A 25951-nucleotide genomic window follows, 5' to 3' on the forward strand; every position below is an offset into this window, starting at 1 on the left:
TGAATTTGCTTACAGTATCTAGGAGAAAGGCTCCCGGCAAACATAAATTAGTCAGTTTTTAAGTCATTATGTTATATTCAGTCTACCTTTCCATTTCTTTTCACTGTAATTTTTATACAGGATAAAATGTTTTAAGTAGTGCTTAAGGTGCAGACAAAACATTTGTTGGACATATACATGCACTGTAAAGCAGTGTAATTGAACATTCAAAACACAAATGATTTGCAAAGAGACATTTGCCCCTGCTGTTACCATTGACTACACTTTAGGAGCATTACTTCATTAGAAAGAATGAGTGACTATTTATTAATATATGGAACCCAAATCCACAAAGCCCACAAAGAACAATTCTAGTGCTGATATTGCTTCCAGAGGAAATTTGAAGATCATTGTGAGTCTTATAACCAAGATGATTTTTACTTGATACGCATTTCACTTCAGTGGTCCCATTCTGTTAGCTTGTGTGGCTTTGTGTCTGAAATGTGTCTGAAATGTTGGTGATCTAAGACGTTTTTACTCTACAATTACATTACAAAACTTACAGTATACCAGGGTAGTTGTTGCTGTGCAGATAACGACGAACTGACTTGGAATAATGGCATCCTATGGCAGTGCCATGTCACTGAGCTCTTCAGAATGACCTATTCTACTGCTGTTTGACTATGGACATTGCAAGGCTTTATGATTGATCTTATGCACCTGTTAGCAATGGGTATGACTTACATGGCCAACAAACTAATTAGAAAGGAAGTCTACTTGAATTAACCTACTGATCATAGATTTATGGGAAATGTTATTATTTAAGTTACTTAATTCTATATGTATGTTGATGGAGAAACCTTATTGTGAATTATCTATTCTCAGGTTATAGTCTGTTTCTTGTCGCTGCCCATGAGTTTGGACATGCTCTTGGACTTGAGCATTCTGATGACCCAGGTGCCTTAATGGCTCCTATTTACACATACATCAAGAACTTTCGCCTCTCACAAGATGATGTCAATGGGATTCAGGAACTTTATGGTAAGTTTGATCCTAGAACCTTCAGAATCATCTCTCCAATATCATTAGTAATGGTCAGGTTACACAGTGTACCAGCCCATGTCTTTGTCCAAGACCAATAGTAGCGAAATCAAGTACAATCCTTAATTTTCATTACATGATTTTCTGATGTCATTATCCAAAGACAGTTACACTTCATTATTAATATTACATTTTCTGTAGGGGGATAGTGTAAAACACACGAATATCCAGGTGCTCAGTATAATAGGGTAAAACAAATTAAACTAAGTTGTATACCGCTTTCACACAGGAAAACGTAAAAGACCCGGATTTTACCCGGCATTTGATGCACGGGTCTTTTGGACCTGGTAATTTGTGGATCAACCCTGGTATTTCTTCCATCTGAAAGGGTCAACCTGGGTCGCAATTCCCATGTCTTCGACCCCGGTAAAAACTGGCGTCAAACTCTCTGGAATTTCGACCCTGGTTGAACCTTTCACACAGAAAAAGGACCTGTGTTGATCTGCAAATTACCAGGTCCAAATGCTTGATTCTGCAGTTTGCTTTTCTGTGTAAAAGGGGTATTACAGAGTCTATGTGAATTGGAGTATATTAAACACTGCTTACCCTTAAGGATTGTAGAATTAGTAAAGAGATGTGGGCTCTCTAAAAAATTGGAAACATAAAAATAGAGTAGATACAGTAATAAGTAGCACTGTAGGTGTTAGCATGAATGGATTTGATGTGATGTACACACTGAGTAGCAAAATTCATACATTTAATTCTCTATATCCCAAAATTAAGTGTAAATGACCGTGAATAAGTAAACATACAAATATTAAAATAAAGTATAATTTTATAGAATATAAGTGCACAATTTTATTGAAGTATAAAATGCATAAAAATTAACAGCATTATATTGTATAAGCAAATTGTCCTTAATGTCTCCCTTAAAAGGACAGAAGTGCAACCACAATATAAAAGATCAGTACAATGACTAAATAAATAACACTGTGGAGATCTGCTGAAGTCTGCAGCCGAGAATGGTATTGTCAGAGTTCAGCCGGGGATCGGCCGTCCCTTACCGTCCCGCCGGCTTCCTCTGACTTCCCGGGCAGTCGGGCGGCTGGTGCGGCGACGTGGGAGGTGCTGAGCATTCTCCCTGATGCTAGTGTCTCGGGCGGCCTGGTGCACGGGATCGGAGTCCCTGTCATGGGCGCCGCCATGACACTTCCTTTTCTGACTGTCCTTCCTTCCCTGACAGTCTGGCCGGTCAGCTAATGCTGTGGACCAATCAGTGGGCTTCCAGGGGTATATATCCGGCTCCTGTGTATCAAGTAGTTGCCTGAACAACCATTGTCGCTGCTAGTGTTACTAGTGGTCTCTCGTTCCAGGTTCCCTTGCTTCCAGTGATCTAGTCCTGTGTGCAGCTATATCGTTTATCTCACCAGTGCTTTACCACCTCAGCTTGTGTGCAGCTATATCGTCCATCTCACCAGTGCTTTACCACCTCAGCCTGTGTGCAGCTATATCGTCCATCTCACCAGTGCTTTACCACCTCAGCTTGTGTGCAGCTATATCGTCCATTTCACCAGTGCTTTACCACCTCAGCCTATGTGCAGCTATATCATCAGTGCTTAACCACCTCAGCCTGTGTGCAGCTATATCATCAGTGCTTTACCACCTCAGCCTGTGTGCAGCTATATCATTCATCTCACCAGTGCTTTACCACCCCAGCCTGTGTGCAGCTATAACATTCATCTCATCAGTGCGTTAACACCTCGCCTGTGTGCAGTATACCTCCATTCCACCAGTGCGTTACCACCGCCGCCTGTGTGCAGTATACTATCCATTTCACAAGTGCTTTACCATCACAGCCTGTGTGCAGCTATATCGTCCATCTCACCAGTGCTTTACCACCTCAGCCTGTGTGCAGCTATATCGTCCATCTCACCAGTGCTTTACCACCTCAGCCTGTGTGCAGCTATATCGTCCATCTCAGCAGTGCTTTACCACCTCAGCCTGTGTGCAGCTATATCGTCCATTTCACCAGTGCTTTACCACCTCAGCCTGTGTGCAGCTATATCATCAGTGCTTAACCACCTCAGCCTGTGTGCAGCTATATCATCAGTGCTTTACCACCTCAGCCTGTGTGCAGCTATATCATTCATCTCACCAGTGCTTTACCACCCCAGCCTGTGTGCAGCTATAACATTCATCTCATCAGTGCGTTAACACCTCGCCTGTGTGCAGTATACCTCCATTCAACCAGTGCGTTACCACCGCCGCCTGTGTGCAGTATACTATCCATTTCACAAGTGCTTTACCATCACAGCCTGTGTGCAGCTATATCGTCCATCTCACCAGTGCTTTACCACCTCAGCCTGTGTGCAGCTATATCGTCCATCTCACCAGTGCTTTACCACCTCAGCCTGTGTGCAGCTATATCATCCATTTCACCAGTGCTTAACCACCTCAGCCTGTGTGCAGCTATATCATCAGTGCTTAACCACCTCAGCCTGTGTGCAGCTATATCATCAGTGCTTTACCACCTCAGCCTGTGTGCAGCTATATCATTCATCTCACCAGTGCTTTACCACCTCAGCCTGTGTGCAGCTATATCATTCATCTCACCAGTGCTTTACCATCCCAGCCTGTGTGCAGCTGTAACATTCATCTCATCAGTGCGTTACCACCTCGCCTGTGTGCAGTATACCACCATTCCACCAGTGCGTTACCACCGCCGCCTGTGTGCAGTATACTATCCATTTCACCAGTGCTTTACCATCACAGCCTGAGTGTAGTTATTCGTACCAAAATCTCCAGCGTTATAATCTCTGGCTGGCTCCAGTACTACTACCCACCTCGTTACTGGACTCTGTGGTCCCTACCTACGTGTTATAGTATTGCACCGTGGTGCACTCTTTCTGACCGGCAACCCGGTAGAGTGTGTCCGCAGTGCACACTTCCTTGTACCTCAAGTACAGTGGGCCTGATTCAGAGCCACTCGTAAGTGGCAGCTCGTTCGCTCCGAGCGATGTTTGCCACAACTGCGCATGTGTACGGATCGTTATACGCATGCGCGAACCAGTCAGTGCGGCCGAAATTCATGTGCTCGCAAAATAGCGAATGCCTGCTAATTTGAGTGACAGGATGAGGCGTATGTGGGTGGTAACAGGGGAAGGTGCTTGAAAACGGGGAGTGGAGATCCGATCGCAGGCGTGCTTAAAGGTCAAAACGGGCGTTTTATGGGTGTGCATATTTAAAACAGCAGCGTCATTGACCACGTCACTGGGTTATTTTAAAGCCAGAACTGCTCGCAAAATTGTGGTAGCAAAAACCAACCACAAGAATAGCGAGCAGCTCATACCCTGTTCGATGTACTCGATTAATCTAATAAATAGCGGACATGGCGTAGGATGCGAGCGGACAGGGGGCGTAGTTTCCCAAAAAACGACCGCAAGTTTTGTTCGCTCGTTCAGACCTAGAGGCGTGAACAGACCGCAAACAGCGAACGGTTCATTTGAATAGCCACCCTTATTTTCTGGACGAGCGAGCGCAAATAGCGACCGGCTCTGAATCAGGCCCAGTGTCCCTACGTGCCCCTTACTGGCACCGACCCTTTGGGCCACGAGTGTTTGTCTCTCCTTTTTCCCGCAGACTTTGGTCACCTAGTCAAAGGACCGCAACCTGCTTACGAGGTGCAGCTCGATTGGTGGGGTCACCGGCGAACACCATCTCGTGGGTTAGATTCCGCACATTTGACTAGGTCTCGCCAACGACCAAGACCCGTGGATGCGGAGGTCGTACGTTCAGGCCCCTCGCCTCCATTTCCTCCCGCAGCCTCAGGCCTCAGCTTCCAGAAAACCGCCTCCCAGCGTGACAGGTATTCAGTCTAATTAGGGACTTCCCATAAAATAATCACCCTGAGAATTTAGCGTTGAACTTGTCTCACCAGTACTTAAATCCGAAATTACATATTCTATGACCAGATAGTGTAAATTGCCATAAAGTTGTATAAGCCATATTAAAGTATTCAAGTACTATATAACAAAGTTATATTTGGTATTTTGATGATAATTTTTGACAGATAATATTTGACAAAATAAGAATTTTTCATTGATTAACTCATTGAATCCCACTTTATTCCAATTTGATTAAGAATTGATTATCGTAACATAAGTGATGAGCTCAGTGATTTTTCTTTATATAAATTCTAGTTTGGAAAGTTCTAAATCTTAGAGAGCAATGTATGTAACATTTGCAATTCAATTCCCAGCTTGCAGTGCATTTCCCAGCAAAGTAACTTTTTTGTGCACTCCCACCTGAAGTAAAATGTCACACATACGCCATACGGAGCGAGCGGTATAGCGTCTTTTTTGCATCTATTTCACTTGAATGTGCATCTTAGTCGCTATCGAATATGACAAAACCGCTTAAGGAGATTGCACTAATTAATTTGATATGTAACACTTACTGTATATATCTGAATCTGTATATGTAACACTTATATATCTGAATCTGTATATGAAGCAAAACGTGTGAACTAAAGCCGCAGCCGCAGCATCACAGCGCCTTGTATACAGATTCAGACTCATCTGACTGCGGCTAAGACGCACATTCGAGAGAAAAAGGGGCTCGGCACAACAGAGTTGCACGGGACCTGGCACACCGACAAGGGCTGTTTGGTGCAATTGCAGCACTAGTGTATGAGGACACATCAATAGTGCAGAACCTGGGGCACGTCCCACCAAATGAATAATCATGCACTTGGAGGGGTGTAAATAGTTTAATTTGGCCAAGAGACATGGCAGTTTTCAGGTAAATTTCTCTAAAAAACTGAATAATGGGATAAATGACGTGGGTCAGGTACAGTATGTAGCGTATTGATGGAAGAGCGGTTTTAGAACTTGCAGATCGGAGACTTTTTTAAACTTGTATAAGAACAATGAAAAATCACATAAATCACAATTTTCTGGACTTGTTGCTTAGAATTTTTCCATCATTAATAAAAAATGCATAAATCAGTCATTTTACACCTTTTACGTAAGTACTTTCCCTATGGGCCATTACAAGCCTTCTATATCGACCGACCTGCAATCTTAGTTGTCATTTTTTTTGGTCCATGATGATTTCCTGACTCTTTATGCAGCGCTGCCAGGTCTTTTTCTTTTTTGTAGAAAAGTCACGTGACCTGGCTGCGAGTATTGTAAATCTTCATTTATAATTGAATCTTATATTTTGCAAGTGCGTGCGATGCCGCGAAGTATGCGAGTTTTGTGATGCGAGTTTACTTTTGCGAATTCACATCTAATTGAATTGATGCCTAATATTTCCATTTTGAGTTTAAGATCTGTATCAGCCCCGATGTGTCTCCACTCTGCAGTTAGTCAAAGCAGAAAAAGGCCTATGAAGTACAGTACTGCACAAATGTTTAGATTGGTAGCAGCAAAACTGGTGACACTACTTGTCTGTAAACATTCCATCTCTACATATGACATGTGCTCATCACCTGGACATAGAGAAAACTCTTGTATGTTAATGGTGTTGCCTCCTGTTAGCAGTCTGTTTTTATTAATATTATTAAGTCTCTACTAGTGGTACACTGTAATTTAATATGGAGTGTTTTCAGTTGTTACAAAAAACTCCCCCTCTTCTCTGTTTTGATGAGTGTTTACTTCCCAGAAATGCCTGAGTCTCCTGAATGAGCAGCTCTTCCTAAAAACATTTGTGGAGGAGATGCATCATCTAAAGTTCCTGAGGAGCAATTCAATTATCGTATTGGATTGATTCAAAAAAAGTGCTTATGTAGCAGAGCACATAGACGACTATGAGTTACACGTGGTTTGCTATGAGCTTCATCATTTTAGTGTAGTCTAGGCTGGCAAATTTCATCTTGTGGAGCAGTGCAGACAACTGACTCATGAGCATTGGCCCATCCCTAAAAGGAGGTTTTAGGTTTAGAACACGGGCTGCTTTATCAAAGGGCGAAAACTAGAGATGTGCAGTTCAGTTTCCTCTAAAAACAAAACAAAACTGAACTCGGCATTTGTCATTGATGGCAGTAACATTGAATGACGTGACCACATACAGGCCCTCATTCAGAGGCGGTCGGAGGATGCAAGCGGTCGTTCAGAAACTGGACGGCCGCTTGCATCCTGACCGGCCGCCTCTGTTTAGGTCGTTAGGCTGTGGGTTTACACCCACAGCTCTAACGACCGCTAGGGTGATGGTTGCGATGGTCATAGACCATCGCGACCATCGGGGCTTACGACGAGACCCTAGGGTAGGGTCTCATTTGTCGTAAGCCCCGGAGAGCTTCTGGCTCTGTCAGAGCCGGAAGCTCTCCACTGACATCACTAGTGATGTCAGTGGGGCCTCCCCCAAATGGCAGGCGTTCCCATGGGAACACCTCCGTTTGGGCTGCCACCCCCCCGGCCCGCCTTCCAAACGGGGCGAGCTGTCAATCAACATCGACAGCTCGCCCCCTTTGGAAAGAGACCCGCTACGAACCGGCGCTGTCGGTCGTAGCGGGTCTCACGCATGCGCACGAAGGAGCCGGCTCCCTCGTGCGCATGCGCACTGGACAAACATCGAGGTGGCCGTGCAGTCGTAGACCGTACGGCCGCCTCTGAATGAAGCCCACAGTCAGTTTCTGCGTACAATACGGCCCTGCATTGCTTTACTTGATGATCGCACAATATTTACTTGAGATGTCAGTGTTGAATGTAAAACATTAGCTAAACTGTACACATAATAATCATATAGCATATTTGTCCAGGATATCTTTGAGAAGTGGTTTTCATAGGTGTGAGCTTCAAAAGCATTTTTATTCTTTGTAAATTGCATGTTACCATACCCACTGGCATTTATACTTATATAGTGTTCTGTTGCATTGGTGTAACGTTTTTCTGAATGGTTCTTGTTCCATATTTTGCACTTGTCCCATTCAAAGACATTGCAACTGTCAGGCTACAGAGAACTTTTTATCACTAGAACAAAATGCAGCTAAAATACAGTAGGTACATGGCCTTACAAAGACCCTGCCTAGGGAAGACCATGATGTCAATAAAGGAAGAGAGAGGTTGAATATTAATTGATACTTTTTGTACAAGGATTCACTCATTTTGCCAATATTTATCTCAATATATATATGGTCTATATATACTGTATATGGTAAAAATTTTGTTCCAAAACTACTGTAGATTATGAATGTATTCAATGGACCCTCCATTACAGATATTTCCTCATAATATTAAGTCAGTGTGAGCCTAACCATAACAAAAAAAATAAAAAAAATATTTAATCAATATTAGTTCTATCAGTAAAGTAGAAAGCACTAATTAGCACTTATTTAGACGGGTGTGGTATTTAATGTCAAAATTCAGAATGTTGACACCAGAATGTCGACATGGTCTAACTGTCAATATGGTCATCATGTCAACATTGTGCATGTCGGCATGTCAAAATTGCTAGAGTCCTACCCTAACTGCAGCCTAAACCTAATTGTGTACTGTTGACATTGTGACTGTCGACATCCACATTGTCGACATAATGACCATGTAGACGTTGTGAATGTCGACATGTTCACTGTCAACATTTCAACCATGTCAACATTCTAAATGTTCACATTCAGACCATGTCCATATTTTCAATGTCTACATCAGAGTTAGTTAATACCTCAGTAATTTGATTTAACCATCGGTGCTCAATCATGGATATGTCTAAAACCTGAACTGTTGGGGTTCCTTGAAGACCGCTTTTGGGAACCTCAGGTCTACATAATGGCTACATACTATTTAGGCAGCTGCCTGAGTTGTCAACTGTAGAGGCACATGGCATTAGCTATTTGTTCCCGGAAAAATCCTGGGATTTCCAAAGTAATCATAAAATATGGTTTCGCTTGCAACCAATGAGGATAAATAATATATAGGAGAAACATATTAAGCAGTGCCTTCCATTTACAAATAATAAATGGGCTCAGGGTTTACTTTCGGTCTGCACTATTTAATTGACAACTGAACTTTGCTTACTTGTTCTAGGACAGGGATCTGAAAGTAAACCTGGACCTGGACCTGGACCAGGACCATCTCCAACTCTAGGCCCTGTCACTCCGGAGCTGTGCAAGAAAGACATTGTGTTTGATGGGATTACACAAATAAGAGGGGAGATATTCTTCTTTAAAGATCGGTAAGGAACATCTATGTTGAAGGTTTTTACTACAACTATCTTGGCATCTTTCTTTGCACCTTAAATAAGAGAATAGCTGGCCTGATTTGTATCCGCATGCAAAGCAGCGGATACAAATCAAACATCCTCTTTTGAGAGCACGCATTTGCATAGGTCTTATTCTAGCCACAAAATAATCCGTCTAAAATTTTCAGACCCCCAGCAGTGTAGGCAGCCCTCCCGCATCCTGTCAATTTCCTAGTGAAACGTCCTGAACGGGGAGCATAATGGCATGAATCACGTGTCCAGGCGGATGGAGCGGGCCCAATATGATACAGTTCTATGAGAATTTAATCATTTTGGCCCTACCCCCTCTTCATAGACCTGTGAGCCAATGCATTACGCAATTAGGGTTGGGGCCTACTAATGCAAAGTATCTAGCCCTTCCCCATCAGTTTAATATTTTGGTGGTTGTTTTTCCATCGGTGTTGCCCATTTACTAAAGGCAACACCAACAGAGAAACAACCAAATACTGACTTTTGAACACTTTGGAATATCGGAGCAGCTATCGATTATTTTACATAGAGAAGCATACAAGCCACAGATTTACTAAACATTGGGTTTCAAAGTGACCAAAACTCAACCATAAAACTATGGCAAACGTGCCCAAACAATAGACCTGCCTATGGCAGTCGAGTTTCGGCACTGCACAGAAAACTATGATCTGTTCAGGCTTCGTTGGCTGTATATGTTAATAAATGTTAAAATCAACCAGGACCTCTGAGCCACGCCTGGTATTGGAAAATAGGGGGGTAAGGGTAAAAGGTGTGTGGTTCCCCTTATTTTAAATAATCAATACGAGGCTGAACTATAGCAAGGGGGAGACAGTGCGGGATCCCCCTGCCATAAATGTACCAGCTCCCAACTGGCCTGGCTGGAATCCCTGGGGAAATGGGGACCCACCCCAAAAAATAGGGTCCTTCCTCAACAAGGGACAACACACGGCCCTCGTTAGTTTCTTATTTCTGAAGGGGTCACATCCTCTTCGGTCCATGTCGCATTCCTACACTTGGCAGAATTTAAAATTGTTGCTACTGTCACAAATGAGAATGATGTTGCACTTGTGTAAAACAGAAGTGCAAAATCATGTGCAAACCACGTGTGAAAATTGCATTTACATTGTAATGGAAATCAGGTGCAGCAATCAGATACCAACTATCAATGTTTGCAAATCATCTTATTATCAACTGAAAGATTATATGCACTTAAACAAAATATGTAAGGGGACATCTTTTCCTTTAGACTTCAAGTTTGTGTCTTATCTGACAAATAATATATGCTCACCCACTACAATGGTTTTAGAGAAGGAGATCTAGACTACAACATTTCTTAGTGTAATTGTGTGTGAAAAGTACATTTAGATAATATCTATGTTTGGGAGATAATAATATTTCCTCATATATCTGTATTTTTCCAGATTTATATGGCGATCAGTGAATAGAAGAAGCCGGCCATCCGGCCCTCTACTTGTTGCTACTTTCTGGCCAGAAGTACCTGAAAAAATTGATGCTGTATATGAAGAGCCCCATGAGGAGAAAACAGTCTTCTTTGCAGGTGACAAAAGCCAAATATGTTTTCACAGTTCTGAAATAATGCTTCCGAAAGAAAGGAATATTTGTCATAGTCATAGTTAGCAATTTTCCTTCGGATTTGATGAACATTTCCTGTGGATTGTAGGTCTTTAGGCATGTGTGCCTGTTATTTGAGAGAGATTTGTATTTAAGCCACAAAATAAAACAAAAACGATAGCCAATTAGATTATAGGTCACAACACAATATTAAAAGACATTTTTGCAATATAAACAGTTGCAACATTCCACAAACTTTTTAGGCTTGATTTTATAAATAAAAAGGTCCGGGGAGGGGCGGGTATGGTAAATTTTGTCATCACACCCCCACCCCTATGACGCTTTGCCACAATTTTCAGCAACACATCACTGGGGCGGAGCCATGGTGACATGATTATAGTGAATCAAGTCATCGGGCCCCTTGCCCCTTCCACAGTAACTGGAAAGCGCCAGGATGAGGGAGACCCGACACTTTCCTGGGAGCTGGGAGACTCCCCCCCTCCGAATTTGGAGAATTCCAGGAGAGTGGGCAAGTATGGTCCATGGTACTAAAATACCATGGTACAGCACCAACTGTACATATGTTTTAAGTAAAAGGTCAAAGCTTACATATGCAATCACTGGCATCACTAGGGGGGTGCAGGTCGCACCGGGTGACACCATCCAAAGGGGTGATACCAAAATATCAGAGCTGCTCTGCTATTTTGGTGTCAACCCCTCGGATGGTGCCACCGAGCAGCAGGGAGAGGCAGGAGAGAGGCTGGGGGCTGGGTAAGCCCACTGTGTGCCAAGAATGGGGGCATGGCATGCGGTCACTCCCCCAAGATTGGAGCACAAGAGGGGTCATGGCTTTGCTGCACACGGCCACGACCCCATACAGAGGATGCCTGTTAGGCACACCCGGTGTCAACAAGGTCAGTGCTTTGTTAAAGCTGCAACAGTAAAACGCACGTGAGCGTTTGCTGTGCCAGGCCTGGGCAATAGACCGTAAACCGCTCTCACGAGCAGGACCCACTTCACTCATGTACTCTTTCCTTCCCTCACAAATACCATCATCTCCTCCCCACTGTCTACAATGGCACCAAACTTTTGGGTTGGTGCTGCTTATGTGGGTATTATTATTGTTGCTACAGCAATGTTAATAATCCTTGTCCATGTTCTGCAATGTTTTGTACTGTAAGGCACTGCGGACCCCTTCTGGCACCATATAAATAAAGGAGGATAATATCTCTACCCTGCAATTACTTATAGGGGACACTTTCCTTGATCACTATACATACTGCGACAATAATATTATTGCCCTATGAGCCACCTACACTGCCCCAGATACGCATCTTTGACTCCACTTACCTCCCATACCTGATAAATCCACCGTCCTCTCTTACATTGGTAGAGGACAAACTTTTCCACCTTTACACTAGGAGGTACTGGAAAGCTATTGGAACGGTATAATATTTTGGCACATTATTTCCACCTTGGATTGAGCTCACGACAACTACATTCAATGGTATATACCTATGATTGCCCCCCTAAACCAGTATATCATCTAACTGGGAAAATGTATCATATCCACTCACTGTTATATGGTATGAAATCCAATACACACAGGAATACCTTTTTGTATGCTTAGATCTTATTAAATTGTGTCTGATACTGTTGATACCATCTTTCTCATTGCATATGAACATGGTGTGGGAGAATATGCATAAAATGAACATACACACATTTACCAGTGCTCATTAACTAAATTGATTTATAGCAGTGATTAATACCCTGGATGTACCTAAAAGTGTGTACTGAAGGAGCTGAGATGTGGCTTGGAATATTTCAATAAGCGCATTATTTATGTTATGTATATTTCTGGCAGTACTCTGAGGGGATAACCCATACTGACTGACCTGTGTCTATTCCTATAAGACTCCTTGTTGACCATAATGATGTTTGATTCTATGGAACTGTGGGGGTCATTCAGACCAGCTCGCGAGCAAAGGACGCTCGCAAGCGGGTCGATGTTGCCCCACTGCGCATGCGCACGACGGAGGGAGCTCCGTCGTGCGCATGCGCGAGACCCGGATAGCGACGGGCTCTCCGTCGCTCCGGGTCTCACACCAAAGGGGGCGTGCTGTCGATGTTGATTGACAGCACGCCCCCTTTGGTGGGCGTGCTGGGGGCGTGGCTGCCAGATGGAGGCGTTCCCTTGGGAACGCCTACCGTCTGAAGCCGGCCCCACTGACATCACTAGTGATGTCAGTGGGAGTGATTTTGGCTCTGGTAGAGCCAAAATCACTCCAGGGCTTGCGGCAGCGAGACCCTCCCGCAGGGTCTCCGTCGCAAGCCCGATGGTCGTGATGGTCAAAGACCATCGCGACCATCTTTTTGGCCGCTCGCATATGCTGTGGGTGGTCACCCACAGCGATGCGAGCAGCCAGGAGGCCGCTCCATTTTCAGGTAGGAGGGCACTGATTCAGAGCGAGCGCTCTTGTCAGAGTGTTCAGCTCTGAATCAGGCCCTGTATATCCATGGGGACCTAAATACACTTACCGTTATACTGTCAAAGGAAAATATGGAGTGACTACTGCAATCTGTCTTCATTACTGTATGGTCTACACACTGTTCTCAAAGACTATACACTTTAGCAAGCTGAACACTTAAATTACATATAAGCCAGTAACCTATAATTATTACCTTTAGGATAGTATAATCTTCACGATCGCAGTGACGGGTGCGCACTTCGTCTTATGCGCATGCACAGAACAAAAACATCGGTGGCTAGCGAGCGAATGGAGCCTTGCGACCGGGTCTGAATCGGGCCCTGAGCTAAAAGTGACGTAGTCTTAATTTCAACATTGAAAATCTAGATTATTATTATTATTAGCCTTTCTTCCTTTGGCACCACAAGGGGTCCGCAACGCATTACAACATACATTAACAGGACCAACATGAAAACAAAAAAAGAGACTTACAGTAAAAAACATTGCAGAACAAAGACAAGGTTTATAACATTGAGGTCATAATACCCAACAGAGGTCATAATACCCAAGTCAGTAGCAGGATGACCGAGCCCAAATGTTTGGTGCTGTTTTTGGCAGTAAGAACATGATTGTGTAAGTGAGGGAAGGAAAAGCACAAGAGGGAAGAGGGCCCTGCTCGTGAGAGCTTGCAATCTATAGATAATCATAAGGTCAACACCAAAATGTCATATGTCATAATGTTGGTATGGCCAAAATGTTGACAACCAAATGTTCGACATGGATATGATGTCGAAATAGTCATTAGGTCATCAGTTAAAATGTAGACAAAGTCAAACTGCCGACAAAATCAAAATAAGTGTTGACAGTCAAAATTTTGTCTCAGTCAAAATGTCGACAGTCATAATGTACAGATGTGTCTTCATACACCAAGACTCAATATTCCATGCGGCGCGAGACGCCCGGTGCGAGTGAGCCATTCCGAGCAGTGTAGTGTAGCAACGTTTTCTTTAAATTTGCATCTTGTCCGCACTGCAGATGCACCACTCAATAGGTACCAGAGTCACCGGGCTGTATCATTAACCGCACAGGAATTCGTTTTAAATATGTACAAAGTCGCAGATGAAGCACAACGGAACTTGGTGTGAAATAAAGCCGAGGCCGCTGCATCGAAGCACTTTGTCTACAGATTCAGACTCATTCGCAAACAGATGTTGCATATAAAATGAATCAGTGCAGTCTCCATAAGCTGTTTTGTTGCATCCAATTGTTTAATTTGTGCGACTAAGACGAACATTTGAGTGAAAAAGACACTCGGCACAAGTCGAGTCACATGGGACCTGGTGCGCAGAGAAGGGCTATTTGTTGTTACTGCAGTAGTAGTGTATGATGTCACCTCTGTAGACACAGTTAAAATGTTGACAGTAATAATGTAGACACCAGAGCCAAAACAGGGCACAATTGTGCCCCGTGCCTCTGCGCTCTGTGTGGTGGTTCTGGTCGGCCATAGCTAGTTACACAGTCATAATGTTGTCATAATTTCAACAGACAATATAATAAATAAATGGTGAACACTTATAATGGAGAAATGGGCAAAATAGTGTCCCGCTGAGGAAAGAGTGGTGCGCCTGCGCAAACAGTAGCCCTTTCAGGTCAGCCACATTGTCTGGTTCCCTAATTATATCAAGATATGTGTAAAACGGGTAGGCAACCTGTAGTATTCCAGCTGCTGTGTAACTACACATGCCAGCATACCCTGGCACAGTTTTGCTATTGGGGCATGTTAAAACTGTGACAGGTCATGCTGGCATGAGTAGTTCCACAGCAACTGGATTGCCACAAGTTGCCTCCTTAGTGAAGAGCGCTGTGAATGTGCAGTAATCTGGTCATGTGACACATATGTCATATTTTCTTACATTTCACATAATAAAAATCATTGTCACCCGCCTGCTAAAGTACTTTGCACTGACTAATTTTGCTTCTGTTATGTTGACGCTATAAATTAATTGCTGTTACTGTTGTGCTAAGCCCCGTCACGGTAGCACTAAGCCCCGTCACGGTAGCACTAAGCCCTGTCACAATAGCACTAAGCCCCATCAAGGTAGCGCTAATTCCCTTCATAGTTGTGGTAAAAAAATAACTAGCAAAACAGCCTTCATTCACTTTTCTTTACTATGTTAACATGTGTACATTACAGACATCATAATGTAGACATTTCCAAAATAAATAAATAAATATAGACATTGTCAGAATGTCGACATGGCAAAAATATAGGCAGGTCAGCATCTTTCATAGCTAATCCCATGACCTTGTATATAAACACAAACACTATACGGGTAAACATTTATTTTTTATTTTTAATACAAACAAGATGCATAACAGTAAAAAAACTGGGTACAAGTATTCTGCCCTCTGATATATAAATAAGTTGCTCAGTATTATTGCTCAGAGTATGTAGAAATAAAAACTAAGCGCTGAAAGAGAAAGCATTTATAAAGATCTAAAAAAATATAAATGAAAAAAAGAAAAATAATAAGAATAAAATAATAAGAATAACAAATATAATGTTTAAAAGCCCTTTTGGGATGTGATGTAGGTGAGCGGTATCACTCTGTCTCTGGTTAGAAGATGTCCATGGAGTAAGACTCCTAACACTTGCCCTTACTGACCTTACCTTTGACTTGCAAATGGTGTCCTTGGTAAGTGTGTTAGACGCCTGGAATCCGGTGTCTGATAACTTTCTGGTATCCATAAGTACAGCGTGTCCTCTCCGCGATGCTGAGTAATGACGTTAGGTGCCGTTAGTGATGTTCTTTAGAACTTCTTCCACATGCCGCTCTGTTTGTGCGCCAACGCGTTTCAAACCTCTGCAGGTTCTTTATCAAGGATGTTTGTCTTTGACTGCTTTAAATACTAAAAACTTTTATTCTCCAAACAGGAAGTGATAAAACAGGAAATCCCTAAACAGGAAGTGATAAAACAGGAAGTCCCCAAAAAGAGCAGTATCCACATGTTTCTCTGGGGCTCCATTTTAAAAAATAAAATAAAACAAATAAATAAAAATATTCAAAATATATAAAAAATAAATAAATATTTTCAATGCTTTCTCAATAATGGTGATCAGTAATGTAGTGAAAAAAGGGGGAAATATATTTATGAAAGTGGAATTGGGAAAAAGCATGCGCCTAATAGTGTAGTATTTAAAAACAGTGATGTAAGTGCTCAAAATAAAATGTGCGGACCAAATAATAAATCTTTAAAGCTTATCTGTGATTTCTTTACTGGGGTTCCATATGGTGAGGTGTGTATGGTCCTCCAACAAATCAGGAAAACCTTAATAGGAAAGGCTCAACCAGAGCCAGATAGAACACAAATATAGTGTAGTATTTTTGTTTAAATATAGCACATATAATTAAATATATATTGCGTACCAGAAAGATACTTGGGCATCTGCATATAATACTCTGATATTCCTCTAGGATCCCATGGACAACCTCATGGTCTGCGCACTGGTGGATAGGGTTTAGCCTCAAATAAGCAAAAAATGACCCTTATCACAGGTGTGCTTTTCCACAGAAAGGGGGGTTTTAATCACATTTACAGGGATACAGAGTAGACAGGGGTTAACACAACATAAGTAATAGGAAAAATAAAAATGCTTATCTGCAATAAATTCAGCAGAGTGGAGAGATGCTGGAGCAAGGTTCCAACGCGTTTCATCTATTCAGACTTCCTCAGGGGTGTTGGTGAGGTTTTTGGGGTGCCCTTTATATACTGTACAGAGCAGGGTATTGATTAGCGCTATTTTCGGCTTTTTGCCGTTCTGCGCATGCGCATACCCCCGCGGCCATCTTGTCTGACGTCATCGATGACGTCCGGTATTTCCCATAGAGCTGTGCGGTAAGGAGTGCGCATGCGCAGATCGCGGCGGCCAGTTAACAGGCTCTGCCGCGATCGCGCTGCTTAATAATATCAGCGAGATAGGATGTTTAAACCGGCATTCTATTGCAATGGGTTATAGGTGCAGGAAGCCAGGCCACTTTTTCTGGATCCCACAGAAGAATATATCGACACCAATAGCTACCTGCATTACAAAGTGGTCATACCACAGGTTGGAAAAACAATATCCTGTTTTCCCAATTCCACCGTATAAAAAGAAATTGTAGCAACAAAAAAACTTGTTCCGAACAAATAGCGCTTTATGCAGATAGATTCAAAGAACGAGGTTATCCAGAGATCCTTGTCTCAGAAGCTATTTCAAAAACAGATCTTCTGGATAGGAAAGACCTTCTTGAATATAAAACCAGGCCAAAAAAGGAAGATATGGTACCTTTCATCACACAATTCAATAAAGATGAAGGTAGAATACGACAGACCCTGAAGAAACATTGGGGAATTCTGAAAATGGACCCAATTTTATCAGGAATTTTACCAGATAAACCTAATATTGTTTTTAAGAAAGCCAAAAACCTCAAAGACCTTCTGGCTCCGAGTATGCTTCAACAAATTAAACCTGTGAGCAATGTTTTAAATAAATGCCTTGGGGCATTCAAATGTGGACACTGCAATATGTGCAGATATCTGCACCCCAACAGAAGACAGTTTTCCACCTTCAATAATTCTAAAATGTACAATATGAAACAATTTATTAATTGCAATACTTGCTCGGTAATATATGTACTGGAATGCCCATGTGGCCTCAAATATGTTGGCAAAACTAAAAGAAACTTGAAGTTCAGAATCCAGGAACATGTTCGGAATATCAAGAACAAAGTAGAAAGTCATTCTATATCTAGACATTTTAAGGTATGTCATAATGCCAACCCGGATAATCTACTGTTCAAAGGAATTGAAGTTGTCAAACTAGGCTCAAGAGGTGGGGATTTAGCCAACAGGCTATCTCAAAGAGAAATGTTCTGGATTTTCGAATTAAACACATTAATACCACATGGCCTTAACGATAGTTACGAGATTGCTCCGTTTTTATAGGCTTTTAAACATTCTTTTAGATTTATATATCTTTTAGTCTGTTTTTTAGCCCATTTTGGTCCCCATATTGCTTCCTGCTCCCCCTCTACGTCTCATGCCTTTGCCATCATTAATTTATTGTAATAAAAAAAAACCTTTTTTAATAATAATTTTTAAGGACCTATATGTTATTAATGCTATTTTATGGTTCCATGAACTGTTGCTTATCCTGCTCTTTTATCTTGTTTACTGTATATGTCTCATTGTCTCTAACTGTATTAGGAAATTACAATAACCATTCTGTGGGAAATCTAATACAAAAAATATGGCTGCCTGTTCTTATTATGTGTTTATAACCAAAAAGATGGCTGCCACCATGTATGAGACATTTCTACAGTATTGAGTATTTTATTATGTTATGAGATGTTTTTTGTATGTAACCTTCTTACATAGAAGCTGTAACCATCTATCGACTGTTTTACTGTACTAAGATTAATCATTAGACTTATGTATATGCCCCGTTTATTTTAAAGAAAATGGCCACTTTATGTCACACTATGGGCATTATCCACCAACAAAAAGGCCGCCCGTCTACTTCCTATTCAGGAATCCAGAAAAATGGCCGCCACTGTTTATTTTCCATCTAAACACTGTGGCCTGGCTTCCTGCACCTATAACCCATTGCAATAGAATGCCGGTTTAAACATTCTATCTCGCTGATATTATTAAGCAGCGCGATCGCGGCAGAGCCTGTTAACTGGCCGCCGCAATCTGCGCATGCGCACTCCTTACCGCACGGCTCTATGGGAAATACCGGACGTCATCGATGACGTCAGACAAGATGGCCGCGGGGGTATGCGCATGCGCAGAACGGCAAAAAGCCAAAAATAGCGCTAATCAATACCCTGCTCTGTACAGTATATAAAGGGCACCCCAAAAATCTCACCAACACCCCTGAGGAAGTCTGAATAGACGAAACGCGTTGGCACCTTGCTCCAGCATCTCTCCACTCTGCTGAATTTATTGCAGATAAGCATTTTTATTTTTCCTATTACTTATGTTGTGTTAACCCCTGTCTACTCTGTATCCCTGTAAATGTGATTAAAACCCCCCTTTCTGTGGAAAAGCACACCTGTGATAAGGGTAATTTTTTGCTTATTTGAGGCTAAACCCTATCCACCAGTGCGCAGACCATGAGGTTGTCCATGGGATCCTAGAGGAATATCAGAGTATTATATGCAGATGCCCAAGTATCTTTCTGGTACGCAATATATATTTAATTATATGTGCTATATTTAAACAAAAATACTACACTATATTTGTGTTCTATCTGGCTCTGGTTGAGCCTTTCCTATTAAGGTTTTCCTGATTTGTTGGAGGACCATACACACCTCACCATATGGAACCCCAGTAAAGAAATCACAGATAAGCTTTAAAGATTTATTATTTGGTCCGCACATTTTATTTTGAGCACTTACATCACTGTTTTTAAATACTACACTATTAGGCGCATGCTTTTTCCCAATTCCACTTTCAGATCTTATCTATCCTGATCGCCGCTCAGGAACCTGGGAAGACTGCTGCCACCTCCACCAGAGGGACTAAAAGTGTCTTATGTGCCAGCACTATATGGACTGTACTTTGTTTTGAAACACACCTATAGCACAAACAGTGCTACACACTTATAAAGACTTTAACCAGTGCGCCGGTCTATACACTCCTTACAAAGGAAATATATTTATGTTCGAAATTAATATAGAGATCGATATTTTAAAAACTATTATAGAAACTATTATAGAAAAACTTTCAGCTCTATATCTATATTGAGGTCATTTGGTTCAAGTGTGCCTAAAAGGAAGTTCCACTTAGTTTCCTCTTTTTTAAGTTTTTTAATGAGGTCTTCGCTTCTCCAAACCGGAGAAATTTTTTGGATGGCTAGGAATTTTAAACCTTTTGGATTCCTTTGGTGGTGATCTGAAAAGTGGGCTGATACACTGTGTGTCTTTAAAGTTTAAACCTCTTCTAATATTGTACACATGTTCAGCTATTCTTAATTTGATCTTTCTTTTAGTTTGACCAATATATTGGAAGCTGCACGGGCACTCCAGCAAGTAAATTGCCCCTTCAGTTTCACACGTAATGTTATCATTAATTTTTAAGAGTTTTTGTGTTCTCTTAGATTGAAATTACACTGTTGATTTGGTACTGGTTGTGATTTGTTTGCAACCGATACATTTTGTGCAGTGGTGGAAGCCGCTTTTCTTCTCTTTTTGATTGTCCATAACTATTGGTAAAAAGCTTTTTGTTAAGTGTTGTTTCAGATTTTTAGCTTTCCGATATATGACTTTTGGTTTTGGAGGTATGAGGTCTTTTATATCTTGATCGAGGTGTAGCACGTACCAATGTTGGTTTAAAATATTTTCTATTTGTTTATGATTGCCATTCAATTGTGTTATGAATGTTATTTGAGTATGTTTTTGTTCTGTATTTGCCGGTTTATACGTTATTAATTCCTTTCTGTCAAGATTTGATATTTTCTTAATTTCTTCTTCCAATCTGTGTCTATGATAACCTTTTTCTATAAATTTCGTTTTCAGTTCTTCACTTTGTTTGAAAAAGGTTGTGTCTTCTGTGCAATTTCTTTTCAAACAAAGTGAAGAACTGAAAATTAAATTTATAGAAAAAGTTTATAATGGACACAGATTGGAAGAAGAAATTAAGAAAATATCAAATCTGGACAGAAAGGAATTAATAACGTATATGCTGGCAAATACAGAACAAAAAGCCCTGGGCTGGTTATGCTTTGGGATTGGAGGGGGGAAGGACACGTCAATTTTTTTTTTAAATTAACCATTTAGTTAATAATACACACAAGCAATCTGCACGTATCTCACTGACCTGTGCAGGCTGTTTGTTCGGGAGCGAAACACTGGCAGGAAACAACGGGATTAAACACGGGAGGAACAATCACATATACCATCGGGAAACATGATCCTGACAAACACGGGAGCTTGGTAAATTCCTGTATTTATTTAAAAAAGCTCCAGATTCTGTTCATTCCTACCTGTGTTTACTAAGAATCGTGTCGTGCCCGTTTTTAAATTTACCGTATATACTCGAGTATAAGTCAACCCGGATATAAGCCGAGGTACCTAATTTTACCACAAAAAACTGAGAAAACGTATTGATTCGAGTATAAGCCTAGGGTGGGAAATGCAGCAGCTGGTAGTGCCCCCAGTAGTAATCCCCCCTGGTAGTGCCCCCAGAATTAATTCCCCCTGGTAGTGCCCCCAGAAGTAATTCCCCCTGGTAGTGCCTGGTAGTGCCCCCAGAAGTAATTCTCCCTGGTAGTGCCCCCAGAAGTAATCCCACCCTGGTAGTGCCCCCAGAAGTAATCCCCCCTGGTACTGCCCTCAGAAGTAATCCCCCCCTGGTAGTGCCCCCAGAAGTAATCCCCTCCTGGTAGTGCCCCTAGTAGTCCTAATACAAAAAAAAAAAAACACTTACCTGAAACCCCGCTCCTGGTCCCGCCGCTGTTATCAGCTCCTCCGACCGCTTTGCATTATGGGAGAGACGTCGTCATGACGTCTCTCCCATTACCCACTGCGGGAGCCGGAAGATGGCTCCCGCAGTGGGAGCAGCAGCAGCCGATGAGAGTCTGACAGACTCTCATCGGCTGCTGATTACAACAAACACACAGCTGCCGGCTCCGGTGGCTGTGTGGGCAGCTGTGTGTTTGGCAGTGTGTAGTGCTGACCGAACTCCGTCCGGTCAGCGGTACACACACGGTGCAGCTGTGTCACAGAGACACAGTCTGCACCGCGGCCCGCATGGTACGCTACTTAGCTGCGTACCATGCGGGCATCACTCGAGTATAAGCCGAGGGGGTGCTTTTTCAGCACAAAAAATGTGCTGAAAAACTCGGCTCATACTCGAGTATATACGGTACCCATTAATGTGCAAATATTTACTTATCATGTAAAAGATGCTCCCTTTCTGCACATTCCTGTCTGGCACATATTGCTATCTATTAATCAGCATGCTAGGAGTTGTCATTCTAGACTTTGAGGTTACACTATAGTAATTACGGGACTGAATATTTTCATATCTATAGCCAACAGACTGGAAGTCTATCAATTCTGTAGCCACAAGACTGCTATTCTGTAACCACCAGACTGGTTGTCTACTATTTTGTAAACACCAGACTTAAGGGGTCTATTTATTAAAGATTTTCAATCCATAAATCTAGCTAAAATTGCTGTTTCCCCAGATTATGGCAAAAATAAAGTGAAGACATATTGATTGTTAATATAACGCTGGAGACATCACAAATATCTCCAGCTTTCACTAAGATTTCAAGTTTTCTATGGCGAAATGAGGCTATTTTAACGAGCATACCGACAGCCGGCATCCCGGTCGCAAGTATAGCGGGGCTGGAAAGTATTAGCAGCGGAGTAGGGGAGGGTTAGGTTTAGGCACCCCGGGGGGGAGTTAGGGTTAGGCTGCGGGAAGAGAATGTTATGGTAGGCTCCAGACAGGCTGGTTTGGGCTAGGCACCACCGGGGACAGATTAGGGTTAGGCACTAAGGGGGAAGGGTTAGGGTTAGGTACTAAGAGGTGAGGGTTCGGTTTGGGCACTTACCGGGAGGGTTAGGGTGCAGGGTAGGGAGATTTAGTGTTAGGGTACAGTAAAGGAGGGTTAGGGGGTAAATAGGGTAGGTGAACACTACTTATCGTTCCACTGTCGGTATTGTAGGCCTCGGGATGCCGCTGGCAGTCTATTGACAGTCGGCATCCCAACTGTCGGGATATCATACCGATTCCATCAGAGGCTTGCTATGCAGTAGCCACCAGAAAGAAGGTCTGCTTTGTGTACCAAGGGGTCTATTTAATAAGCCTTGGATGGAGATAAAGCAAATGGAGATAAAGTACCAGCCAATCATTGGCATTTCTTCTTCAGGGTCCACAGGGTCCACAGAATCTACCTTGGGGTATGCAGTGGAAACGATCTATTGCACCAAACAGCTGTAGCTTTGTAGCTCCCACCATGCTATATCCCCCACCCACATCCACAGGCATTCAGTTTTTGTATGATGTGCGGCAAGTATCCAGACGCACCTGCCTAGGCAGTCCCAGGCTTTTTTATTTTATGATTTACTTAGTTTTTTGAACTACTGAGTTTAGCAGAACCAAGCGCCGGTAAGGACGCAGGTACTGCGACTCCTACTACCTCCGCCGGAGCCGAAAACACCAGTACCGCTAAATGCCCTGAGGTTCTCGGCGGGCCTCAGCGCAGCTTAGCTAGCGCCTGTGCTGAGGTCCGAACTGCAGGTCTGGCACGGAGATGACAGGTAAGTGCGTGGCAGACCTGGCATCGGGTGCAGCTGCAGGTGAAGGGCTCATGTGACGTGTCCTCACTAAGGTGGCCGGGTCCTTATTATCTGTCGCCGGGGATGGGTGGGTAATAGACGCACTAGAGCGCACTAGTTAGAGTCTACTACTATGAGGCCAATGTATCCGTGCCATCAAAATAGCAGCTTAGGGGAGATAATGCGCTCCCGGCCGCTCCTCCCTCAAACCAGACGCAACTTGTGTGTACTGCTGTAGCGGTTAGTCTCAGAGGTTGGTCTGTCTCCCTGTATACCTCTCCCTTGGGCATGGTATATAGCACTCTATGGCCCTCATTCAGAGGCGGTTGGAGGATGCAAGCGGTCGCTCAGAAACTGGGCGGCCGCTTGCATCCTGACCGCCCGCCTCTGTTTCGGTCGTTAGGCTGTGGGTTTACACCCACAGCTGTAACGACCGCTAGGGTGATGGTCGCTTACGACGAGACCCTAGGGTAGGGTCTCACTTGTCGTAAGCCCCGGAGAGCTTCTGGCTCTGTCTAGTGATGTCAGTGGGGCCTCCCACAAACGGCAGGCGTTCCCCTGGGAACGCCTCCGTTTGGGCTGCCACCCCCCCGGCCCGCCTTCCAAGCGGGGCGAGCTTTCAATCAACATCGACAGCTCGCCCCCTTTGGAAAGAGACCCGCTACGACCGGCGCTGTCGGTCGTAGCGGGTCTCACGCATGCGCACGAAGGAGCCGGCTCCCTCGTGCGCATGCGCACTGGACAAACATCGAGGCGGCCATGCGGTCGTAGACCGTACGGCCGCCTCTGAATGAAGCCCTATATCCTACCATTACCCCTCCGGTGGCTTGCTAGTTGATTTAGAGTACCGTTTGCAATAGCAATTGTGCGTATTTATGCACTGTATTTTACTTTAATGCTAGCTGTTGCATTTTGTTCCAAACTGTCAGTTATATATCACTGTGTTTATCCTCATCCCTCTGAAAGGTATGGGGGGTTTCATTGATAAGGGAGTCACATTGCATTTACGCTGTACACCTTATACCATTTATACATTTGTCATGTCTAAAGGTGTAGCTGAGAAGGATGATATGCCAGTACTCAGATCATGTGTATCTTTTTTGGCAGGCCTGTTTGCACAGGATGTTATTATTATTATTATTACCAGTTATTTATATAGCGCACACATATTCCGCAGCGCTTTACAGAGAATATTCGGCCATTCACAGCCATCCCTGCCCCAGTGGAGATTACAATCTATATTCACATATGAACACACACATACACACTAAGGGTTATTTTGTTAGCAGCCAATTAGCCTACCGGTATATTTTTGGAGTGTGGGAGGAAACCAGAGTGCCCGAAGGAAACCCACGCAAGCACAGGGAGAATATACAAACTCCACACAGTTAGGGCCGTAGTGGGTATCGAACCAACGACCTCAGTGCTGTGAGGCAGTAACGCTAACCATTACACCATCTGTGCTGATGTTAAACTGGATGGATTGTGTAGCCTCTGTTGTAAACAGCTACCTGTTCAAGCCAGTACATCTAGAGCTCCAGTGCTAGAACCACCCAGGTGGTATCAGGATTTGTCGCACTTGGTGGACAAAGTCGCAGAAGCGCAGGTTGCGGTATTTCCCCATGCTATGGGTTATTCACAGCAGTTGGATCCATCTATGTATATGCAGCTCATGAATCCTGTTGGGTTGATTCTACTGCTCACTCTCGTTGGAGTATGCCGACATCTATAGCTCCTCAGCAGCCAGATAGACAGGTGGTGGCAAAGCAGGGGCATAAGAGAGGTTCCCATCAGTTGTTGCCTCATGATGACCTGAACTCCTCTTCAGACTCTGAAACTCACAGTTCTGGGTCTTACTCAGTGGAAGAAGACCATCAGTCGCTTGTGGATGTCCCCTTTCTGATGAGAGCGGTTAGATCTGTCCTCAGTATAAGAGGAGGTTCCGCCAACAGCCAAGGTGGTATTTAGGCGTCAGAAGGTGGTTAAAGATTATTTTCCTCAGTCTGAGCAGCTGACGAATCTTATGTCTGAGACATGGGGTACTCCTGGGAAGCACTTTCATGCTACAAGGAATATAACCTCTCGATACCCATTTGCACTTGGTGAGTGTAACAAATGGGAAGACGCCCATGACACAAGGTTGATAAGGAGCGCTATGTTACCCATTCCTGCAGCATCCTCTTTAAAAGAGGTTCCAGATAAAAAAACTTAGCAATCATTTGAAATCAATGTTTTCATTATCTGGAGTGATTACTAGACCACTTCCCACTTCACAGTCCACTTCCGCTACCTCTATGGCCGGATCTGCTAGTACAGGTTCCCTGCCTATATCAGGATTTACCTTGGTTG

The 25951-nt window shown here is 43.1% G+C and overlaps 1 protein-coding gene across 1 annotated transcript in view; it reads left to right on the top strand.

Annotated features, from left to right (window-relative positions):
• Positions 1-25951, top strand: part of MMP2 (matrix metallopeptidase 2) — a 78191-nt gene that overhangs the window by 30015 nt on the left and 22225 nt on the right. Inside the window, exons 8-10 of the mRNA XM_088471842.1 lie at positions 865-1020; positions 9042-9189; positions 10647-10783. Of these exons, the coding sequence (XP_088327968.1) occupies positions 865-1020; positions 9042-9189; positions 10647-10783 (441 nt within the window). The remainder of the gene's footprint in view (positions 1-864; positions 1021-9041; positions 9190-10646; positions 10784-25951) is intronic.

Source organism: Taudactylus pleione, unplaced genomic scaffold (assembly GCF_031769625.1).
Source record: "Taudactylus pleione unplaced genomic scaffold, aTauple2 ptg000117l, whole genome shotgun sequence".
Lineage (NCBI taxonomy): Eukaryota > Metazoa > Chordata > Amphibia > Anura > Myobatrachidae > Taudactylus > Taudactylus pleione.